Source organism: Xenopus laevis, chromosome 2S (assembly GCF_017654675.1).
Source record: "Xenopus laevis strain J_2021 chromosome 2S, Xenopus_laevis_v10.1, whole genome shotgun sequence".
Taxonomy (NCBI): domain Eukaryota; kingdom Metazoa; phylum Chordata; class Amphibia; order Anura; family Pipidae; genus Xenopus; species Xenopus laevis.
In genome coordinates this window covers 79,543,843-79,567,448 of record NC_054374.1, presented here as the reverse complement: position 1 = coordinate 79,567,448, position 23,606 = coordinate 79,543,843, and the positions used below count along the sequence as shown (strand labels likewise).

At 38.2% G+C, this 23,606-nt stretch overlaps 1 protein-coding gene across 1 annotated transcript in view; it reads right to left on the bottom strand.

The window, feature by feature from the left end:
- The window catches only part of col9a2.S (collagen, type IX, alpha 2 S homeolog), a 46,812-nt gene extending 23,939 nt beyond the window's left edge, over positions 1-22,873 (bottom strand). The window contains exons 1-10 of the mRNA XM_018249579.2: positions 22,638-22,873; positions 19,116-19,190; positions 12,750-12,782; positions 11,867-11,929; positions 10,396-10,449; positions 9,907-9,942; positions 9,655-9,678; positions 9,519-9,572; positions 6,941-6,994; positions 5,280-5,327 (exon numbers count right to left, since the gene is read on the bottom strand). Of these exons, the coding sequence (XP_018105068.1) occupies positions 5,280-5,327; positions 6,941-6,994; positions 9,519-9,572; positions 9,655-9,678; positions 9,907-9,942; positions 10,396-10,449; positions 11,867-11,929; positions 12,750-12,782; positions 19,116-19,190; positions 22,638-22,709 (513 nt within the window). The 5' untranslated portion in view covers positions 22,710-22,873. The remainder of the gene's footprint in view (positions 1-5,279; positions 5,328-6,940; positions 6,995-9,518; positions 9,573-9,654; positions 9,679-9,906; positions 9,943-10,395; positions 10,450-11,866; positions 11,930-12,749; positions 12,783-19,115; positions 19,191-22,637) is intronic.
- Between the last annotated feature and the right edge of the window lie 733 nt (positions 22,874-23,606).

The window sequence follows — 23,606 nt, the reverse complement described above, 5'->3', positions numbered from 1 at the left end:
ACGGGCTCGTCTCTCTGAACAGGAGAAGCTACGGAGAAGGGCTGCTGGTCTATGCCTGTATTGTGGGGGTAAATCGCACTTCGCCCATGAGTGTCCGGTGAAGCCGGGAAACGCCAGCACCTAGGTAGGTTTGGGGAGACCTATCTGGGTGGTGTTTGTTATCCTCCCCAACCTTCTATTCAACGCTTTCTTCTTCCGGCACAGATCCAATTCGGTTCCCAGAAGATCCCAGTGCAAGCGTTCCTGGACTCTGGTGCTGCTGGAAATTTTATGGACAGAGGATTTGCTGTTCGTCATGCGGTCCCCCTACAACCCTTGGCTTCTCCTCTGCGAGTATTGGCTATTGATGACCGCCCTCTGTCTTCGGCCATTATCTCTCAAACCACCGCTGAACTTTCTCTAAGAGTGGGCACCATGCATCTGGAGAGATTGGCCTTTCTACTCATTGACTGCCCTTCAACTCCACTCGTTCTCGGGCTTCCCTGGCTGTGCACTCATAACCCAGTCATTGACTGGTCATCCATGCAAATCTCCCGCTGGAGTTCCTATTGCCTTCAGAACTGTTTGCCTGCCGTACCTCTTATCAAAGTGTCTTCTGTGTCTTCCAATTTTTCCCTTCCATCTGCCTATCAAGATTTTACCGATGTCTTCAATAAGGGCTCTGCAGAGACTCTTCCTCCTCACCGACCCTATGACTGTCCGATCGAACTTCTTCCTGGTTCCATGCCTCCCCGGGGTCGCACCTATCCTCTCTCCCCCTCTGAGACGGCCGCCATGAAGACCTACATTCAGGAGAATCTCCAAAGAGGCTTCATTCGCCCTTCTTCTTCTCCTGCTGGTGCCGGATTTTTCTTTGTTGAAAAAAAAGACGGAGGTCTGAGACCATGCATCGATTATAGGGGGTTAAACAAGATCACCATTAAAAACCGCTACCCTCTCCCCCTAATCTCCGAACTCTTCGATCAGCTAAGAGGGGCCAAGATCTTCACCAAGCTGGATCTTCGGGGTGCCTATAACCTCATTAGAATTCGTAAAGGGGATGAATGGAAGACCGCCTTCAATACCCGAGACGGGCATTACGAATACCTAGTCATGCCCTTTGGACTCTGTAACGCCCCAGCGGTCTTCCAGGAGTTCGTTAATGATATATTCAGAGACTTGTTGGGACAAAGCGTTGTCGTCTATCTGGATGACATTCTTATCTTTTCCAAAGATCTCCACGAGCATCGCTCCCAAGTGAAGGAAGTTCTTCTTCGCCTAAGAAAAAATAGTCTCTTCGCCAAATTTGAAAAGTGCTCCTTTGAAGTATCCTCCATCCCTTTTCTCGGGTACATCATCTCCCAGCAGGGTTTCAAGATGGATCCAGCCAAGGTCTCGGCAATTCTTGATTGGCCCCTCCCCACAAGTGTTAAGGCTATCCAGAGGTTTATTGGCTTTGCCAATTACTACAGACAATTTATTAAAGGTTTTTCTTCCAAGATCTCCCCCATCCTGGCCCTTATCCGCAAGGGGGGTAAACCACAGCACTGGCCTCCTCCAGCCTTGGACGCCTTTGAATCCTTGAAATCTGCCTTTTCTTCTGCACCTATTCTCAGACACCCCGAGCTTCTTCTTCCTTTTTTCCTCGAAGTCGACGCCTCAGATGTGGGAGCTGGAGCTGTCTTATCACAGAGATCATCCTCGGATGGGAAGTTACACCCCTGTGCATTCTTCTCTAAGAAATTTTCTTCCCCCGAGCAGAACTACGATGTGGGGAATCGTGAGTTATTGGCAGTGAAGCTCGCCCTGGAGGAGTGGAGACATTTATTGGAAGGATCCTCCATCCCCGTGACCATCTTTACAGACCATAAAAACCTTGAATTTATCCAATCCCTCAAACGCCTGAATCCCCGACAAGCCAGATGGTCATTGTTCTTTTCCCGTTTTAACTTCATTATCACTTTTCGTCCTGGCTCTAGAAATAGAAAAGCTGATGCCTTGTCAAGAAGTTTTGTTCCTGAAGTTCCCTGTTCCGAAGATCCTGAACCCATTGTACCTCCCTCCAAGATCGTCGCTGCTCTATTTCCCTCCTTGGCTTCACAGATCCTTTCTGCTCAAATTTCGGCTCCTGACAATATTCCTCCTGGGGTTGCATTTGTTCCTCCTGATTGTCGTCAGTCTCTTCTTTCTCAGGCTCACAGTTCTAAACAGGCCGGCCATCCCGGAGTGGAAAAAACTACCGAACTCCTTTCTCGCCTGGTGTGGTGGCCATCCATGAGAAAGGACGTCAAAAACTTCATTTCTTCTTGTACCATCTGTGCCACTTCCAAATCTGGACATTCTCCCCCCAAAGGACTTCTTCTTCCTTTACCCATTCCATCTCGTCCCTGGACTCATCTTGCCATGGATTTTATTGTGGATCTGCCCGTTTCCTCCGGTCACACTGTCATATGGGTTGTCGTTGACAGGTTCAGCAAGATGGCTCATTTCATTCCCCTCCATAAACTCCCCTCTGCTCCTGAACTTTCCAAGCTGTTTATCCAACACATTTTTCGTCTCCATGGCTTTCCTGCCGAGATCGTCTCTGACCGAGGTTCACAATTCGTCTCTAGATTCTGGAGATCCCTGTGCAAAGCTCTCAACATTTCCTTGCAATTTTCTTCTGCTTATCACCCACAGTCGAATGGAGCCGTTGAAAGAGTGAACCAGGCATTAGAACAGTTTCTTCGCTGCCATGTCTCCCTGTGCCAGGACGATTGGTCGGATCTCCTTCCCTGGGCTGAGTTTGCCCATAACAACGCCTTCCATTCTTCCTCACATCAATCCCCTTTTTTCTGTGTATACGGTCAGAATCCATTGGCATTCCCTCAGGATCTTCTCCTCACCAATGTCCCTGCCGCCAACGATCAGGCTGCCCACATGATGGCTATTTGGGCTGCTGTTTCTTCCAATCTGCTGAAGAGCTCCCAGGTCCAGAAGAGGTCTGCTGACAAGAAGAGGATTTCCGCTCCACCCTATGCTCCTGGGGACAAAGTTTGGCTTTCCACCCGTAACATCCGCCTGAAGATTCCGACCCCCAAGCTTGGTCCCAGATTCATCGGTCCCTTTCCTGTCCTTGAAGTCATCAATCCGGTGGCGGTTCGTCTTCAACTCCCTCCTGAGATGCGGATCCCAAATGCTTTCCATGTTTCTCTTCTCAAACCTGCTGTATCTTCTTCCTCTTCTTCCTCTCCCCCAGCTCCAGTCCTGCTTGATGGTCACCAGGAATTCGAGGTGAAGAAGATCTTGGACTCTCGTCTTTCCAGGGGCACTCTTCAATATCTCATCGAATGGAAGGGGTTCGGTCCCGAGGAGTGCTCCTGGGTCAGGAGCTCAGATGTCCATGCGCCCATCTTGGTTCGTAGATTCCATAAATTATTCCCTCTCTCCCCTAGTCTTGGTGGTCCTGAGGCCCCCCCTAAGGAGGGGGGTACTGTAATGGAATCTACCTCGGCTTCTCAAGATGGCGTCCAAGATGGCGACCGCCTACCTCACCACATGGCTCTTGCTGGACACAGGTCTATGACCTCACCTCCCTCCCATTCCGGGATTGGTTGTCGGCGACGGAACGGACGCCGGCGTCAGAATCGGGCGCCGGCGTCAAGGCGTCAGCGTGGGGACGCTGGCGTCTGCGTCTGACGCAAGCGCGTCAAAAATTGGCGCCAACCCTGGGACTACTTAAACTCACTTCCCCTTCCACTCCTTGCCCAACTATAGGTTCCTGTTACTGAGTTCCTGGGTGTTATTTACTATATTGATTACTTGTGTACCGATTCCTGCCTGTCTTACGATTCCGCTTGTCTTCTGCCTGGTCTGACCTTTTTGCCTGTATTCTGACGATTCTTTGGATTAAACCCTCTTGTACCTCGAACCTGGTCTGGTCTCCTCTTTGGTCTACACTATTACTGTGCCTTCGGGCCCGTTACAAATGGTTCTTCTGTAGCAGGAGCCATACTGAGTAATCTGACATTTTTACTTCAAATCAGGCAACAGGAAAGGAAATTCTGTCATTGCATCCATTATATAAGTGCATTGTACTAATAATGTTTTCAGTTTTGGGACATATTTCAAATAGTGTTTATTTGTTTCCTGGTATTACATACAGACCATTAACTTAAAGCAAAACTTCTCTCGTGAAAGATAAATAATTCACAAAAATGTGCAGCTTCCCCACATATAGCAAATAACAATTGCTGTCTCCCAGCTCCTGCATTGTGTCCCTGTCTAGCTCAATCTCCTGCCAAGATCTCTTACTAGCTGATTAATAACAATACACATGTAAATCTTGATAAAAACTCAAAAGGCAAAGGCTCGAACAACGAAAAGAATATATATTTGATTTGTATGTTGAATTTGATTTTAATCAGTTGGTTTGGAAAGTAATAAAGACACCACTACACACATGACAAAGGGCTCTGTTATATGTGCCATGCACTATACCTGTGCCTGTTTTTGTACAGACTGAAACATGGAGGAATCCTTTAGGAGCTGCAATTTGTTGGATACCCACAATCAAGTATGTTCTATAACTAAGTATAAAATCTAAGTATAATTTAGCTAGAGAGTGTCAATAATAACCATACATATAACCATATTGGTTTGTCAGTATCAAACTACTGGTCTGGATTAAACCATGTGCAGGCAAATTGTTTAGCGCTGTATGATGTTTTAGCACTGGACAGTGTTTTCTAGGATGCACCACAAAACCTGATTACCATGGACCCAAAGTGAAAATAAAACTGGACTGATGGGAATTGTCCTAGGCTAGTGACTTGTCCCACCAGAAGATTCTCTGGCAGGCCAGACCTACCCTATATGTTTGATGCACAATAATTATTATCTACATTTGGGGTTATATCACATTTAGTAGACCTAACTTCAAGCCAAGTTGATATAACAAGCAGGGCTGATCTACTTTACATTAGAATATTATGTCTTGTAATTACTTTTTGTTTTGGTAGTTTCCAAACGTGAACCTCATATTTGGTGGTGATGCTATTTGCTAGATTTGTCCTCAATTTCCACCTTGCAGCTTTGGCCTTCCAAATTATCAGCTGATTAATTATTTTAATTAATGAATTAATTAATTAATAACTGCAAATAGGATTTTAATGCATAGGAGTGCAATCATAAATAAAACACAGCCACTGGTACAAGGTTATTAGAGGAACTGGCCCCCAAAATCCACTGTGCTTGTGGGCCATATCTGCTCTGGCTCAGAGTTAATTATAATTCTGTGTAATGCTGTGCAGTGTACTCACCAGGAAGTCTGCGCTGCCTTCCAAGCCCTGGACGTTTCCTGAAGGTCCCTGAAATTCAAATTAAAAATAAGACCTTGCACAGCATCCCAATTACTGACTTTGCTGGAAGAATCCCTTGCTGTGCTCACTAAGCATCTTATTACTTCTCTCTGCTCTGTGCCCAACAATAAATTCCCCTAATTACAAAGCATCAGCATTTACTGCTAATTCTGGGATTTAGGAACTACGCAGATGCAGTGTTACAGAACATTGCAAGGTTTACAATCGAGAGGGATGGGAGGTATCACTGAAATTATATTGAAGTAATGCTAAAACCGCTGATATTTATGGTTAAAAAATATATATATATTTTGTCAGCTCTTACCTTGATGTATAAATGAAAAAATGCAGATAAGGACTAACATGTGCTTTAGCTAACAAGATAGAGTACACTGCGTCTTTTAGGATTTGCAGTCTCCGTTATTGGTATGCACATAGAGGTGGTAGTGTCAAATTATGTAAACTGGGGCACAATGATTATTTTTTTTACATACAGACAGAATTGGGAATATGAAGAGCTCATATGTCAGGATTTAACGTCACACACTCAAACTTACTAGGTTATCAGATCAAATGAAAAATACTAGGCACTTCCACAAAATGCAAATATAATAAGAGTCCTGATTAAATTTAATATAAAACCAAGAATTTGCAGTCACTACAGCATGCTGTTTTTTGATTATCTGGATAATACTGCTGTACTCTGCTGTTTTACTGTCAATTTTTCTCATTGCAGTCTGTGTCAGATTAAATGATATAAAATGAAGAGGACAAATCCTAAAACCCATGCCTGTTGGCATATCTACATTAGTTAGCAATCAGTTCTGCTACACAGCGCTGTAATAAGTGTCAGGAGTTTAAGATGAATTGGGAAACCCAAGTTAACCAAATCTTGCAAGGCTGCAATGGCCTGTATGTATCTAGGCAAAACACTCCTTAGGTTGCCATCTCATTTCTTTAAGACTGGTTACAAATTAAATTAAAACTTTGCAGAACAAGTAGCTTATATACATTTTATGGGATGTTCTATATTGTATGGAGCCATGTAGAATGTGTGGTTAGCAGTGCTGCCTTGCCTTTGGGTCCTAGGTTCAATTCCAGCCAAGGCACTGCATCTGCAAACAGTTTGTATGTGCAGTCAAAGTCTACTGGGCACATTTACTTAGGTCTAAATTTTTGCTTTGGAAAGCTTTGCTGTACTTTGTGCAGTTATATCAGACGTTAATTCACTACAACTATGCATATTCATCAAAATTTCTCGGCAGATGAATCCTGGCGTATTTTCGCTAGCTAAAATTCATCAGAGTGAAAGTTTCTTAACAGATTTCTTTTTAGCATTACTTTTTTTCAAGCAAAAATTCGTTAACATACTTAAGCTTATGTCATTTTAAATATGGCGGGTACATACAGGTCACATTTAAATCTTTATTAGTGATGGTGAAATTGCTGAAAGTGGCCACTTATTACTGAAAACATCCAAGGAAGCAAGATAAACACAAAAGCGATCAGTGCAAGAGAACTATTTATTTTGCTTTTTTGCTTGCAATCTGTCTTCTTCGCTTTTTAGTAAATTGGCAAATGGACAAAGACTTCTTCCTAATTTTACAATATATTATACTTACTGGTTTACCAGGTGGTCCTGGGGGCCCAGCAGATCCAAGTTGTCCACGTTTGCCCTATAATACAAACACATTTAAAAATACAGCAGAGCTTTTTTTTCTAGGCTTCAAGGTTTCATACACCATGATCAGCTTTGAGTTACATATTTCAATTATTTATCTAGTATTTAAAAATACAGCATTAGAGATAGCTATTTTGAACCTGGAATGATAGGATCTCTGAGGTCTAATGCCAAGAAGGCATTTCAGGTATACATCTAACCACAAGAAGGAGAAGTGGGATCATATTGCTGTTTGCAAAGCAATGCTAGCTTTATCAAGACTTTAAAGATGATCTATACTAGATTCAGAATAAAGTTTCTTATCATGAAAATATATTGGAGACAAGATAGTTCCACCATTGCATAGAACAGACCTATGTCACTTTCTCATGTCTACAGGACAATATTGCTATACAAGATCTTGCTAAGAATGGATTTTACAGGAGCTGCATTGGTAGAATTTTTATTGATGAGAATATTATTATAAGGTAATATTGGGCCATCTTCTCCTTATGTCTGTACAAGTGAATATATGCTTGAAGGAGTGTACACTTAAAGATATTACTGTAAGTGGCCATTGGAGTTGATAAAACCTGCAGGATAAATGTATTAGGATTGGCTGGGTGCTCTCATGTAATTTTTATCTCAGGCATGTAAATAGAGACCCTCCTACAACAAACACTTGGCATTATGTATTGATTTATGCAGTATTTTTATTCATCTACTTTCTTGTTAAAGGGCACGTAAAGGCAAAAAAATAAAATCCCATTTTTACTTGAAAATGAAAAAGAAACCTATCTCAAACATACTTTAATTAAAAAATGTGTACCGTTTTTATAAGAAACCTGACTGCATGCAATGAAATTCCCCCTTCATTTACTGCTGTGGATAGGAATTGTCAGACAGTCCCTAACTGCTCTGCAGGGAAATAATCATACTTATGAACAGCAGGGGGAGCTCCTGCCTTACTTCCCAGCAAAACTCAAGCAGCTTTGTTTGTTTCCCTGTAGAGCAGTCGGCGACTGTATAGAGATTTGTATTGGATTTTATTGTTGCCTCTGTATCCCCTATACTGTTTCCAACTCCAGCTGCAGGGACAAAGATCATGGAGCCAGATAAATTGGGATTCATATTCTTCATATTCTTCATATGCTTCATATTCACTGCACCAATGCTTCCAGCTAAGTAACATTGGAAATTTTTACTCATAAAAACAAGCGGGTATTTACGCACATGAAATGATCATTATAATAAGCTCATAAGGACTAGGCAGAATTGTTATACTTTTGATTTACACCTGTAAACGATAAGATTTTCGATATGAATTTGTAGTTATGCTCACATAAGCTGGTAATTAACTCTGACTTTTTAAAGAATATTAAATACACTTGAGCAATCCAAGTTGAGAATAATGATTGGATTTATGGCTACATGAGTGCACTAAAGCAAGATTGATTTGGTCAATTTTTTTTAAAGGGGTTGTTTAAGTTAACGTTTAGTTTGATGTAGAGACTGATATTCTGAGACAATCTGCATATGGCTTTTATTTTTTTATTATTTCTGGTTTTGAGTTATCATAAATTACCCTAGCAACAATGCAATGATCTGAAAAAGAGACAGCAATATAAATAGGAGAGGGCCTGAATAGAACGATGAGTAATGCAAATTCGCAATATCAATACATTTACAGCCTTACTGAGCTTTTGTTTTGGGTCAGTGACCCTTACTGAAAGCAGCAGAGCATACCAATTTGTATTTTGTTATTGACTAATATTGTGGTGCATCTCAGGCAGAGCAGTTTACTCATTATATGATGAAGGGCCCCTAATAGGTTTTAAGGGATGGGGTTGTTTTTATTAATTTGGGGAATGTAATAAATTATATTAGTTTTATAGTGTGTTTTACATTCATATATTGATCAATTTCTAGATAGTAGTATGTAATAGCTATGGAAATTACCCTACTCCACTAAACTCCACACCTAGAATTGTGATTGCACCTCTACTACATGTGTTGTCTATAGTGACAATTTTTATGTTGTATATTCTCCTACTACTCAAGTACATTAAGCTATATTCTCCTATACCACCCTTACAGTCTGTCTGCATTCTTCTGCTAAAACTAACTGTACCCCATATGGTGCAGAGCACATCAACTATAGCTTAGTTTTCAGCACAAAACATTTAAATTTTTACGTAATATAACTTTTTTCATCGAAATAATGTATCCACTGCATCTTTAGAATTATTGACAACTTTCAGTTCTCCAGCTTTTATTATTGTAGGGTGACAAAAGCCACCATAGAAAACAAACTTAGGACAATGACACACATAGTGCTGTTTGTAGCCCGCATTTTGTAGCTATGACAATTCTCAGTATTGTCTAAACTATTAGTGACAAATAGCACCATGTGCCATTGCCCTTAGGCAGCCTGCTATCTATCTATCCCCCAAGTTTAAACAAATATTTTTCTTATAGTTTGTATGTATTGTGACAATGTGGCAATATGTATAGTCTCATAAAGCATGTGGATTGCATACCTTGGGGCCTGTAGATCCTATTTCTCCAGGAAGACCAACTGGTCCAGCATTACCCTGAAAGTTAAAAGTGCAATGAATTTTCAACCATCAGAAGTTACATTGTGGGTAAATAGTACCGATAAGATTTCCCACTTACTGGAAGTCCAGCAATTCCTGGACCCTGCAAAATTGAAAATTTGCATTAAGTAACAATGATTACATATACAGTACAAAGGTTGGAGAATAATGCAAATGAGTGGTGCAAGTTTGAAGACAGCCAGATGAGGTATGAGAATGAGCATATTTTCTAAAAACTACCAGCACGTTGGTTTCTGGAAAACCGCATAAATAACTTTCTCATATTCCCCAACTATGCAATTAAAAAAAAATAAAGAGTAGGTATACTTACTGGCTTTCCTTGGGGTCCAGGCAGCCCAGGCTGTCCCTGTTCAATAAAGGTTTCACTGATGCATTAATATGATCAAATTTACAAAACATATATTCCATGAACATTTATGAACATGTGCTGCTATTTTATTTTACAAATTCCACATTTTACCAGTGGAACTTCAGTACAGTATATGTACCATAGGGTGAGCTGTGCAGGTTTCTCTAGGAAAGAAAGGGGGTGCAGCAAGGCCATGTCATCTAGGGGTGTACCATATAATCTGCATTTTTTTCAACCTTAGCATAGAAAAAATGCCATGAAGCAAAACACACAGAATGAAAGGGAAAATATGTGTCTAATTTAGAAGCAATGGAATGCAGGGTATTGGGATACAATAAAATGAAAAGAATAAGTGACCAAAATGGAGGCCCTGGAGGTGAATAGGCTTAAGAATGCTTCATGTAGCTCTATAGTGTTCATTGACAAAACATTATTTTTTACAGCACTTACTTTTGGGCCTGGGCGCCCTGCAGGGCCTGGGTCTCCTTTGGCTCCTATCAAACCCTTTAAGAAAAGAAGCTTCCATTAGTTTAGTTGGTGTACAATGAACATGTTTATCAACTAAAGTTCAGTAGAGCATAAGATACAACATTAAACATATACTACACTTCTTATACTTTTAACAATATTATTAGATTTAGTATGCTTTTCAGATCAGAACTATTGTTGTGGATTAGACATTTACAGATCAATTATTATTTCACACTCCAAGCTTTGAGTAAATAGCTATAATATCCAATAAAATGTAAGGTATTATCTCTAAAATGACAGTATCTTGCATTTTTCCATCTATTGTTTATTTATTTTTTATTTAACACATTTTGCAGGCCCTGTAATGATACATACATGTGCATGTTAATGAGAATAGACAAGCATATCATTGGTGTACAATGTTTCCACTCTCCTCTTGAATAATAACAGGTGTATACAGCCACATTAGCCTTTTTATAAAGTGAAAATGGAAACCCCATGTTTCAACAAAAATAATTTTTATAATATATTGTCATTTTTATACATAACTCTTTGCCTAATTCAAGTAGGTAAAATACAGGAGTTAATGACTCTATAATTCATTTTGTAATTTTGCTGGTGTTAACTTGAAATCTGAAAATAAAATTTTTAGTCATTGGCTTGTTTAACACTGTTTAACACTTATTAGTGTGTATACTTCATTACTTCATATCAGGCAAATTGCAAAGCAGGGAACAATATATTTTGCTGCCACGCATAACAACATTAATAGGAAAAGGAAGATGAAAACAACATAATATTTGTGTGTATAGTTCACCTTAAAGGAGAACAAAAGCTTAATCAAAGAAGTAGGTAGAAATGTTGTACATTATGTGTTGGGCTTCTGTAGCAGCACAAGGCAGCCACAGCCCTTAAGCAGGAAATATCTGTGCCCCCAAATATGCCACAGTAGCTCCCCATCTTCTTTTCTGCTTATTCACTGCACATGCTCTGTGCTACTGTCAGTTACTGAGCTTAGGGACCCTCTCAAAATATACAGTACACATTGAATATAAATGTCACAATGTAAGGCTGATTAGCAATTAATGCAGACAATTATTACGTGTACTGTATATTTTGAGAGGGTAAATATTTACTTTCCTTGTTGTCAGCTCTCAGTCTTGGAATTAAAACTGCTATCTGGTTTACCCTAGCAACCAGGTATCAGTATGGAAGCTGAAATGGAATATTAATATGTAAGGCAGAATAAATAAAGACAAACATTAAAAACAAGCAATAAAACAGAACCCTCAAAGTGCAATCGTTTTTGGTTGCTGGGTCAACCCTGACAACCAGGTAGCCTTTTCAGTTGTGAGCTGAAAATAGGTAAACAAGGAATGCTAATAATCAAAAAACATACAAATAAATAATAAACAAACTTAAAATAGTAGGCAATTTTTCAAACACTCACATCAATACCAGGTTCACCAGGAAGTCCATCTGGTCCAGGAGGGCCAGGATCGCCTTTAGCACCCTGAAATTGGAAAACAAAGGTTGAGGTATAGAGTAAAAGGATAATAGGGAATGACAAGTAAAAAGTGAAGTATATTAAAATATTTATAAAATGCATTGCGAAAGGAATTGTGAGACTGATATAATGAGAGGGAACCAAGTTTGATAATTAGCAAAAGACCAGCCAAAATTGATGATTGGAAAGTATGGCAAGGAATAGTAAGAACAAGAAATGGAAATCATGCAAGACGAGGAGTTAGAAGTTAAAAAAGGAAAAAGGAAAAAGATAAGGAAAAACAGGGAAGGATGTATTACAGAAGAAGTAAAGTAGAATTAGGGGAAAATCTGCCCTATGTCTGATGACAGGCGGAAACTGATAAACCCTCATTCTTATTAACATCCATTTTACATGGATTAGTACATTTTGAAATGTTTCTCATTTAAGCAATTTTTTAATGACAAGAGAAAATAATGGATATGCCTAACAAATAGGGATGGGTGAATTTATGCGCCTTATTTAGAGACACGCAACAAAAAGATTTCACCAAGCAACAACATTATATTTGCCGCCCATAGACTTTAATGGGCGTTGGCAACATTTCGCCGGTGGCAAATTTTTGGCAAAATGAAACGGGTCAAATTCAGCCATCCCTACTAACAAACCCTGGAACAATAATTTATGGAAACACAATAAAAGCACAGTAAAATTTTAGATTTTTAAATCCAAATTGTATACTAGCTAATACATAAAACATACTTCTGTGGCTGATTTGTACCTTTTTTTATTAAAACAATGTATGAGCAAAGCAGAGGGGTTAAACTTTGTATTAGTTGCTACTTACCGCTGGTCCAATCCCTGGAGGCCCTCGATCACCCTGCAGAGAAGAATATCAAATTTAACAACTCTTTAATAAATAAAAATTTGATTATTTAAAACAATTAAAGAACAAGAGAGGTCACACAGTAGTGAGAATAATACTTAGTACTTCATGGAACAAAGAAGTGAGCAGTTGAGCACACAGAACCCAGTTGTATTTGTAGGGCTCACTGCAGGAAGGCTTAGCATTAGTGATGGGCGAATTTATTCGCCAGGCGCAAATTCGCGGCGTATTTGCGTGATTCGACGCCAGCGAATAAATTCACAAAATCCCGGCGAAAATTCACCAGCTAAAAATTTGCCAGCGTCAATAAAAAACATTTTCGCCAGAGTCAAAAACGGGCGCCGGCGTCAAAAAGAGACGCCGGCGCCGTTTCGTGAATTTTTCGCAATTTCATGAATTTTGGGGGAAATTGGCGAATTTTCCGGCAAAGCGAAACGGCGCAAATTCGCCCATCACTACTTAGCATATTGTTAGCATATTACAGTTTTCTCTGCAAATTTGCACTTTTACATATGAAAATGATCTAGCCACTGTTCTGTTTTTCATGAGTGCATTCTGTGGCATTCATATAGCTGGGCAGCTGAGTATGTCTCCTGATAAGACTGTTGATCCCTAAAGCTAATTTGTATTTACAGCTCAGCTGACTGAAGACACTTGTTTTCTACATGCAGGAGCTAACACAGCCAGTTCTTTGCACTGTATGTTGTAAAACCTGTATGCTTCATGGATGATGACAGCTCAAATGTATACTGCAGTTTACACCAGTCTCTAAGAACTGATTTCCATGATTTGTGTTCCATATAAGTTTGCTGCAAGGATGAGTTAGAAACAGTGACTTTCTTCTCTTGGCTAAAACATTCCCCCAGACAATCCCAGAACACCAATACCCCGACCAAGGCAACTAATATAATTGCTCCCTCATAGGTTTCCTATGTCCATTATAAATATAATGAAAGGAATACTATATGCAAACAAGCTATTCTTATTTTATGTATCCTTTTCGACAATCACCATAGTCTGCAATGTTTTTCACTCAGCATCTAACTTTTACCCATAATCAAGTCAATAAACGTTTGAACTAAAATTTGAACTATAGAATGAACTGCCTGTTATAATACGCATTAATATCTGGTAGGCTACACAGCCTGTTATATTTTGTGTTGCCCCTGTATGGCTCTAGGCAAATACTTTCACTTTCCATTCTTCACTTCCTAGATATCACTGCCCTCCCCACGTTCCCCGTCTCTCTTCCCACTTTTGCCTTAATAACAGTTCCCACAAAATGCCACCTGCATACTTGCTGTGATTGTGTAATTCCAGGACTGAAGGTAACAAGCAAGCAACTAGCAGGTAGTATTTATGGTCACCTGTTTAATAGCAAAGATCTTATTGTTTGTTATCTTGTGAAGGAAATTATGATGCATCCAAAGAAGTGGATCCAGATTTTAGGAGGGTTAGGACTGTATTGAAAAATATCAAATATTTGAGAGAGTTTTGCCAGTTTTGCCAAAGAGAAAAATCTATCCATACATTCAATACAGTGATCTGTGGGAGCGAGCTAAATCTTTAACGTGACCTAGCAGCTTTCATCAATAAATGTACATGGGAGTTGAGTTTTAATCTCATAAAGATAACATTAATGTATGCGTGCTTCCTCTAATATAACTATGAATTAATTCACTGATATTTATTTGCAGTATTAATGTGTAGTAGTGAGTTTATGACTTGTGGAGGCTTCTTATTTAAAGGTCAAATTTTTGTAGTTTAGAGGTTTTTGAAACCATGACTAAGCTCACAGACTCTAAATCCACGATTTTCATTGAATTTATTAAAAGACCTGATTTAAAAAAGTGAGAACGAACTATAAAAAATACGAAAACCATCATAAAACTTATTTCACAGTTTATAACATGGAAACTCTACTTAAGTTAATGTGGAAAAAATTTACTAAATTTGAGGAAAAAGTTTTTTTGAAGAGTTTTTTGAATTGAATCTCTTCTGTGAGTTTTCACATGATAAATCATGAGATAAATTTTTCTCACTGAATTGAATCTGGCTCTTCATGTGGAAAAAAATAACTACAGATACAGTACATACATCACCTATATGAACAAAGCAGGGCAACTTATACAAAACATTGCAGCTTCCATAGGTAAACCATGAAAGACGTCTGAATGTTTGACATGCTTGCTGTAGATTGAGTTTGTTTGGAACTAGGGACAGAATACAAGTACATACACAATGGGGGTATTTATTAAAACTCAAATTTTTCTCATTGTTTTAAAAATATAAATGTGACCTAACTCCACACCATGATTTGCCTTAATTTACTAAAAAATCTGAAGGAAAATTGTATCTGCAGGAAAATTTGTGACAAAAATATGCAACTATTCAAATTGTCACCCAAAAACCAAATCAAACCAAACACAAGCATCAAACAGCCCAAAACCCTTGAAAATCATGAAGGCAAAAAACATCTTCCAAATGTAAACGGGACATCTGACATTGACTTTTACATCACTTAGATACAAAGCAGACCATAGTTATCAAGATAATTTTGTACCACTATATTGACACAAAAAAAGACAGATTTGATCACGCTGCCATAATATAGATAAAAAACATAAGCGAAGATAAACTATGACAATAGTAAGCAACAAGGATAATATCACACAAAATAAAGCACCAATCAACTAAAAATATACATGCAGCTGTTATAATTTAGAGAGCAAACATGGAAGCTAAGCATTTTGAGAGACAGTGGTGTTTTTGTTAGTTCATGATAAACCAAAGCCCTACACAAATGTAAAACATATGTATGTTATTAAAGAGTTGGCATGCACAGCAGCACCACACAGGCACAAATGTGGTTGAGTATATATACACAGCCATTAGATAAATGTGTATATAGTACAGAATGGGAAATTGTAGTAGCATATATAAAATGCTAAGTAAGATGGAGGCATGAGCAATTTGTATACAGAATATACTATGAAATTCCTAGTTGCCTGCATCCAGCTATATACCATATCAGTAACTGGTAAGACTGATAAGATGTATTGTTTATTAATTAAGTATAAGAAAGGTATCGGTAGTAATATTTAGGGGGTGCTAGGCACGTACCTCTTCTGTCGCTTACCCCTATTCCTGACCCACTGCCCTCTCTTCCAGTATCTTTCTGTAATTTCTATATACACCTTAAAAGATAAGCCTTTAAAATAAGTGAATATAAAATTGATGAGAGTGCTATTCTAAGCACTTTTGTAATTTACAAAATGTATTTACTTTTTTTTAATTCCCAGATATTAAAGGATATGTGTACAGTCAAAATAAATTAATTTGGTTATAACAGAACCACCTGCTGGCCAGTTTCCAACCATTCTGACCACCAAATAGTCAAGGAAGTTGTCATGAGAAAGAAAGAGGGCTGCTTAGGAGAGGTTTGAGAGAAGTTTTCTAATTTTTCCTAACCAGAAGAACATCAGACCAGCCCTCTTTCTTTCTCCTTAATATCTTGGAATGAAAAAAATAACAAATGTACAATGTAAACGTTCTTAGAATAGCACTTCATCAATGTTACAGTCACTTATTTTAAAGGTTTACTTATACTGTAAGTCTGCTTAAAATGGAGTCTTTGGAAGGTGGTCTTCCTGTAAAACTAGCTTTCTGGATAATGGTTTTCCAAATAACGGATCCCATACCTGTTCAATCAAATTATTGACCATTCAAAATCAAACTGGAGCATCAGATTTTTTGTGTGTGTGTCTACAGTAACTCATATTAATTACATTAGGAACTTTGAACTTGGTTAAAGGGGGTATTTCACTGTTAAATTAACCTTATCATAGATGATGAATTCTGAGACTGCAATCTCCAATAACATATACTAATATACTAATAATAAAATTGTACCTCAGAACAGGACATTCTGGACCTGTCGGCAAAATACAGTATATTATCCCCAACCAAAGGTACAGGTATGGGACCTGTTATCCAGAATGCTCAGGACCTGGGGTTTTCCGGATAACAGATTTTTCCGTAATTTGGGTCTTCATGCCTTATGTCTACTCGAAATTCATTTAAACATTAAATAAACGCAATAGGCTGGTTTTGCCTCCAATAAGGATTAATTATATCTTAGTTGGGATCAAGTACAATGTACTGTTTTATTATTACAGAGAAAAAGGAAATCATTTTTAAAAATTTGGATTATTTGAATAAAATGGGGTCTATGGGAGACAGCCATTCGATAATTCGGAGCTTTTTGGATATCGGGTTTCCGGATAAGGGATCGTAAACCTGTACAGGCAAATAGAACCTGCACTCCAGTTGGGGGTCACAGTAGTTTGTTTTTTTAACTGTCTCCCGCCAGTGCTAGGACACTTAATTTAAAAATAAACTACTGTTACCCCAAACTAGAGTGCTGGCTTTGGTTAGGAATAATATGCTTTTCCAACAGGTGCCCTTTAAAGGCTATTTTGTCATATCGCTGCTATTATCTCTGGCATTATACGTGTAGGCTAATAAACACGCACAGAGTGTAGTTTGGGCTGTTAGCTGCCATTTTGATTTAAGGCAGAGCAGATTTCATATTTAGTCTGTAGAAGTTCTCTAGTTGGCTGATTAGTCAATATTCCTGTATTTAGAATAATTGGAGCATTAGGCCCAAGGGACAAACAACCAACCAAACAACCAGGTGTTCCTTTATAACTAGATTTAGAAGTCCTTACAGGGATATTGTGTTAATGAAGAAGTTCTAAATTTAAGGACTCTTACACACAGGTTTTTTTTAGTGTTTAGAAAAGCATGCTAAACATGTAATAATGTGCTGTTTATATGCATTTTTTAAAGTAGAATAAAATTGGAACTTAGGCACAAAAAGCTGAAACTTTGCTGTACTGTGGAATAAGATGGCAGGAGGCACTCACTAGAACAGTACCAAAAAAGAAAATAAAGTTGATTGCACACGTTTTGATTAAATCAGAAGCAAAATGTTTTGTCCTGTCACAAACAACTCATTAATTAAGTGAGCTTTGCTCAGGAATGCTTGCTTCCACTTTTCATGTGCCGACTTTCACATTCTCTGGTTTAATAGGGGCTGACAGTGCGTGGCTTAACTAGGGGCATGACTAGTAGAAAAGGGTCAGCAAAAGAATACTACACAGCAGGTGTAATTCTAAGTTCAAATGTCACTAAAGAGAGATACCAAAAATTGTTTCCCTTTAGTTAGAAGGGTTTGGCAACAGTGGTCCTCTTAAGATCAGAACAAGATATAATCAATATATTATTAATTAATTTTAAATTATAAAGCTTTGATTAAAATTTCAGTGTGATTAAAACTATTTTCTAAAAAAAAAAGTAAAAGGAGCACACGCTGGAATTTGTGAAAACTATCAATGAAAGGCTGTTAGTATAGACTATTTAGCTTCTTTAGTTCCAAATTAAAAGCCAGTTCTAAATTAAAATATTATAATTATATTAAAATGTGCTTGCCATATACATAAATTCAGAAAAAGGTGCAGTATCTGATTCATATTTGAATACACATTCCACAGTGTAAGTATTAAAGTTAATACCCAGTCATCGAACTTCTTAGTGACCATGTCACACATTGCAAATCAACTAGTTAAAATGACTTTATCATCAGTTCTTGGCTAATCAGTTTGCTGGTAGCGATGGGCCTACAGATAACATTGCTAACTGACAAGTCTGCACATTATTGTATATATATATATATATTTATATATATTATTATCAGACTTTAAAAAAAATATATATACATGTAAAGTTTATTTGCATAGAGCCATAGAGAGAAGGCTTTCGTCTGAGTGGGTGTGGTTTTGGTGGATCATGGGTAAAGTTTCGGGATAATGGGGTGTGGTTGGGATGGATCTTGGGCATTGTGGTGCGTGCACAGGCTGTTTTTTTTTTTTTTGCAGCCTGATTGTACTGCACAAGGGCTCAGGTAACCAATGGGTTAATACCTGGGGCCCCTTGGGAGATGGGCCCTACTCCTACATTCCTGATGGCAGCCCTGTGTAAGATTGTGGTAATTACCCTGGCTGCACTCCTGTAGTTACATCACTGCTATTTCTATTAACTATGAAGTACATGAAAACGTTTAGAAAATAAGGTGCAGTTAAAATATATTTAATTTTCTGCATTTAGAGAGAGGGGAAAAATAGCATTAAAGAATGTTCCAATTCAAACTGTTTAGGAAAGTAAGGGAATCCAGCTGCTGTTGGCCATCTAGTGGCAGAATGGAGGAAATGCAATCTCATTAGCTTCAGTACACAGAAGCTCTTTGTTCCTGGATTGTGTACTCACATCAATGCCATCTGATCCTGGAATTCCTGATGGGCCTGGAGGGCCACGAGGACCTGGCTCTCCTGGTGGACCAGTCTAAAGCAAAGAAATAAAAAAAAATAGTTCAAGAAAAGACAACATGACATACTGTATTAAACTTTTAATCTGAACTTAACATTTTCTTTAAAATAGAGTGAAGAAGTAAAGATCTATAACATTTTCTAATGAAAACAGATTTACTTTTATGTGTGAATTAGCAGGGGTTTGTATTTCTTCATGTAGTTTAGCACCAGGATTTTTAACAAATTAAAAAAATATATGTATAATTAGGATAAGAAATAATAAGTAGAGAAATATCCAACATTTGCAGATTTACTTGACTAAAACATTCAAAAGAATAAATCTAGGAATGTACAGCATCACTTCCAATAAGGAAGCACCTAGATGTATTAGCATTATAAAAATAAACAGTTTTATTATAGAATTCATAATATAGTCTGTAAGGGGATTCTGGGAGTTGTAGTTTAACAAAAATAAGGTCACAGTATAACATTCCTACTATAGATCTTAACATTTAAAAAAATAGGCAGTGGTAAAAAAAGGAAAGTTTTAGGGATCAACACATTACTGCTATTAAGTTCCTATTTAACTATAACTCCCCAAATCCTTCTCCAATATGCTTCGTATTGGGGATTGTTGGCCAGAATTGGATGAAGTCATGAACTATACCAATGGGCAGAAGACTTTATTGGTGGCCAGAAACTTTGTTTATGCAATGGCAGGGTTTGCAAGGTAAAGGTTTGGTGTGAAATACCACATTTTTTCTTGTTTGTTAAGATGAGGTGGTATTATTAGCAAGGTATTGATTGCATTTTACCCTCAACTAGATGCCTTTCTAGAAAGCAATCTCACAACTAACACCACATATAAGCAAATAAGTATCTGCAAATGCATTATGGGGCAATTTTACAAACATAGGTGTTATCAGTGCAATTGTTTTGCTTTCATTTTTTAATTCATAGTATACTATTCATATGTAAGTGTGAATTGGTTGCTACTAGTTACGGCACATGTGTAATTTAGCACCTGTGTCAGTACATGGTCACATATTGACCACATGATTACATGCACATTCCCAGAGACATGGACTACAGTTCTAATGTCTGGCCTTGAATGACAGTTCTAAAAATGTCACCCATCAATCTGCCTGTCATCCACAATCTACACTGTAATGCACTCTCAAAAACAAGGCTACTACACACATACAGGCAATGACTGTAAATGACACAAAATACTGTAGCTACACAATTATATTAGTGAAAGCTGGACACACAACCAGAGAAATCATTTTTAGTTTACAAACTGTGTAATCCTCTGTGTACATGGGGTCCCCTAGAATGAACATTTTTAGACCTGTGTCCCAGTTGGATGAATAGCGTTAATAACTGGCCCTTGACTACAGTGGTCCTTGTTATCGAAATAAAGGCCCTCAGAACAGTCCACTGGGTTCAATCTAGCCATCAACATGTTGCCAATCTGCACACATTCATTGCAGATCAGGTAATCTGGTAGTTTTGTCTGTGGACAATTTGTCAAAAGGCTGTACTATAGGTTGTAGTTTTATGCAATGATATACTTTTGGTCTTATCTGATATCTTTATCAAATCTTGACAGAGCACTGTCATATAAGGTCAGAATACTAGAATCACATTAAACCTGACACTGTACAGTGAAAATAAGGTGATTTATATCTCATTATTGAAATTCAGTGATAAAATAGACTGATTCTATACTTTTAGCAAGGAACTTTCATACACATATTGGTAATGTTGCTAATATTACTCAATTTATTTACCTATAATGTGAATATATATGCTGTAAGGGATCAACTATGAATGCCTCAGTGTAAGCTCAATGTAAATACAGCTTGAAGTCTTCCTTGGCAGCAAAGTACAAATTTCTATAGAAATCTTCATATAAGTGTAGTTTATAAGCTTTTTGGGAAATGCCTTTTTTGCCAATTTTAATCATTTTGTTAACTAATGTACAATCCTTTTAATGTATCTCTTTAGAATCAGACATACACTGCTAGCACATAATAAATAATATCATCAACTTTAGTTACCAGTTTCAAGCGCAATATGATACAGACTGGCTCACACAGTAATGAAAGCAAACCACAGGCAATCCTTCTTTGATTTGTTTGTATTCGGGGGCTCTGTGTGTGTGAGGGGAACAGGAGCAGACTCTTGACTGCTGAATGAGGAACTTTGTTCTCACATATGAATGCCAAATGTCTTAGGCCCCTGCATTCCAACCTAAAGGCACCTTCTACACAGTCCACCTTCCTCACAGTGCTCCCTTCTCCTCAATGTCTTGCTGTGTATTCAATGAAAGAAATAACTTTCTCTGAATTACCTCTTAAATATAACAACTATGGCTTTAGGTGTCAAAAGCTGAAAATATTGGTTTGTATTACAATTATTTTTGATGACTTAAGGTGGCCATACACTATAAGATCTGCTCAGGGCGATATCGGGTTTATCCGAACGTTCGGTCGTAGGGCCAAAAAAATTTGATTACAATGAAGAGAATGGGCACCGATGGGTTGTAGCACTGCATCAACTAGCCAATACGGTCCTCAATCACCTGAGAAATCAAACCTCCCCGATTGATATCTTGGCCAGATATCCATCGGAAGCCCAATATCAGCAGCTTTAATCTGCCTGTGTATGGCCACCTTTACTTATTTAGCATATAGGTACCAGCTCTGCAAGCCACTCCACCTAATATAAAGGATTGCATATTCCTGCCATATATCTGATGTAGTCTGGCCTTATGTGTTACCTGTGTTTTGTAAAAATTGTTAATAGTTCCTAAAAGGATTGCCAATAGAAGGGAAAATGGTAAGTATGGAGGATGAGGTTTCCTCAGAGTTGCTATTGTGTGTTGAGAAGGTGGGCCACATCTGTACTATACTGTGATAATTGTAGTTCAGCTACCATAGAGCCATCAGAATATAGGCATGAGGCTGACACCTGCATACCACTACACCAAATTCCTATCTGTATGTGAAGATCATACTATATTCTCTGAGCCTTACATACATGTCTAAAGGAGGCCTCAAAAAAGACATATAGAGGTGCCAGGTAACTCTGAATGAATAGTTATCTCTACAACTTTTATCATCACAAAGCACCAAAGGCCATATGACCAAGCAGAATTTGTTTCACAGTTGTAGGACTAAGAATTTAGAAGATATAAGACAGGGCCTTGTTAAGCAGCTCCATGTAATCTACCATCTGATTTATGTTTACCAGATTCAGATCTTCAGGTCACACATTAATTATGACTGCACTGATTTGGTCTTTTAAAATATCTGCTTTTAAAGGTTAACCTAAAATGTAAATATAACATGGAAAAGACAACTTGCACTCTGCACAAGAACAATAACATAAATTGTTATAAACTTTTGTACAAGCACAGGTTTGAATAAAAGGCTAACTTGTTAAGCAGAAATCAAGAAAAGTAAAAAAAACTTACAAACTGTGCCAGAGACAGGCAGACGAGGTGAAGTATCACAGAGAATCGGAGGCTGACCCAGGAGCTGACCATGATTTTAGATTTATCTTACCAGAGGACCTTACAGAAGGGAGGGGGAACTGGGAGAAAAAGCCAAACTTTGGCTGCAGTAAAATCCTGCAGCCAAACAGGAGCACCAGCGATCCCTGTGTTACCAGACCCCAAATACAGGAGAGTGTTGGAAGCAACTCTTTGAGACACACTGAAGGGGCTAAGATCAACGAGAGGAGGAGAGATCATGAATATGTAATAGAATGAATAGTAAATGGGAAAAGGGATTGGCTAAGAGAAAGCAACCCCCTCCCAATTATAAACAGAAGGACGGCATATAATTATGTCCCATCTTCACCTCAGCCAGTTTCCATGCACCTAATACAGCAAACATTTTTGTGTACACTGACACTAAAATATGTCTTCCAATAAGATGGAGTTTATTCATAAAACACAAATGTCCAGCAGAGGCAGTATAAACTAATATAAAGAGATCTGTCAGGTGTAATTTTAGAGGAAAAAGCCACTGACTACAACTCCCAGCATCACTTCCTAGCCAAATGGTAACAATTAAAGTATAGCATCTGGACAGCCACAAGCTGAAGATTCATAGGATAAAGGTTAATTGCCTTCACATTTTTTTATCTTCATAATATTCAGATGTTATTTAGCTTATTTTGTCACCCCATTAATATAAGAAATATCACCTTAGCATTCACATTGCTGCCTATCAACTGTACAAGTCAGGAATGTGCCCAGTTAATAGACAGAGTGGAATGAATAGGGTGTTGTGTAGCGTAGACAGCTATCCTGCTCTACAAGGGTTCCCCCCTATTCTGCTCTGAGATTTCCTGAGCCTTATAATAAGGTCTTTGTGTGCTCACCTTATACTGAATAACACAAATTTAACCCAGTCCATGCTGAATGAAAACTGGTACT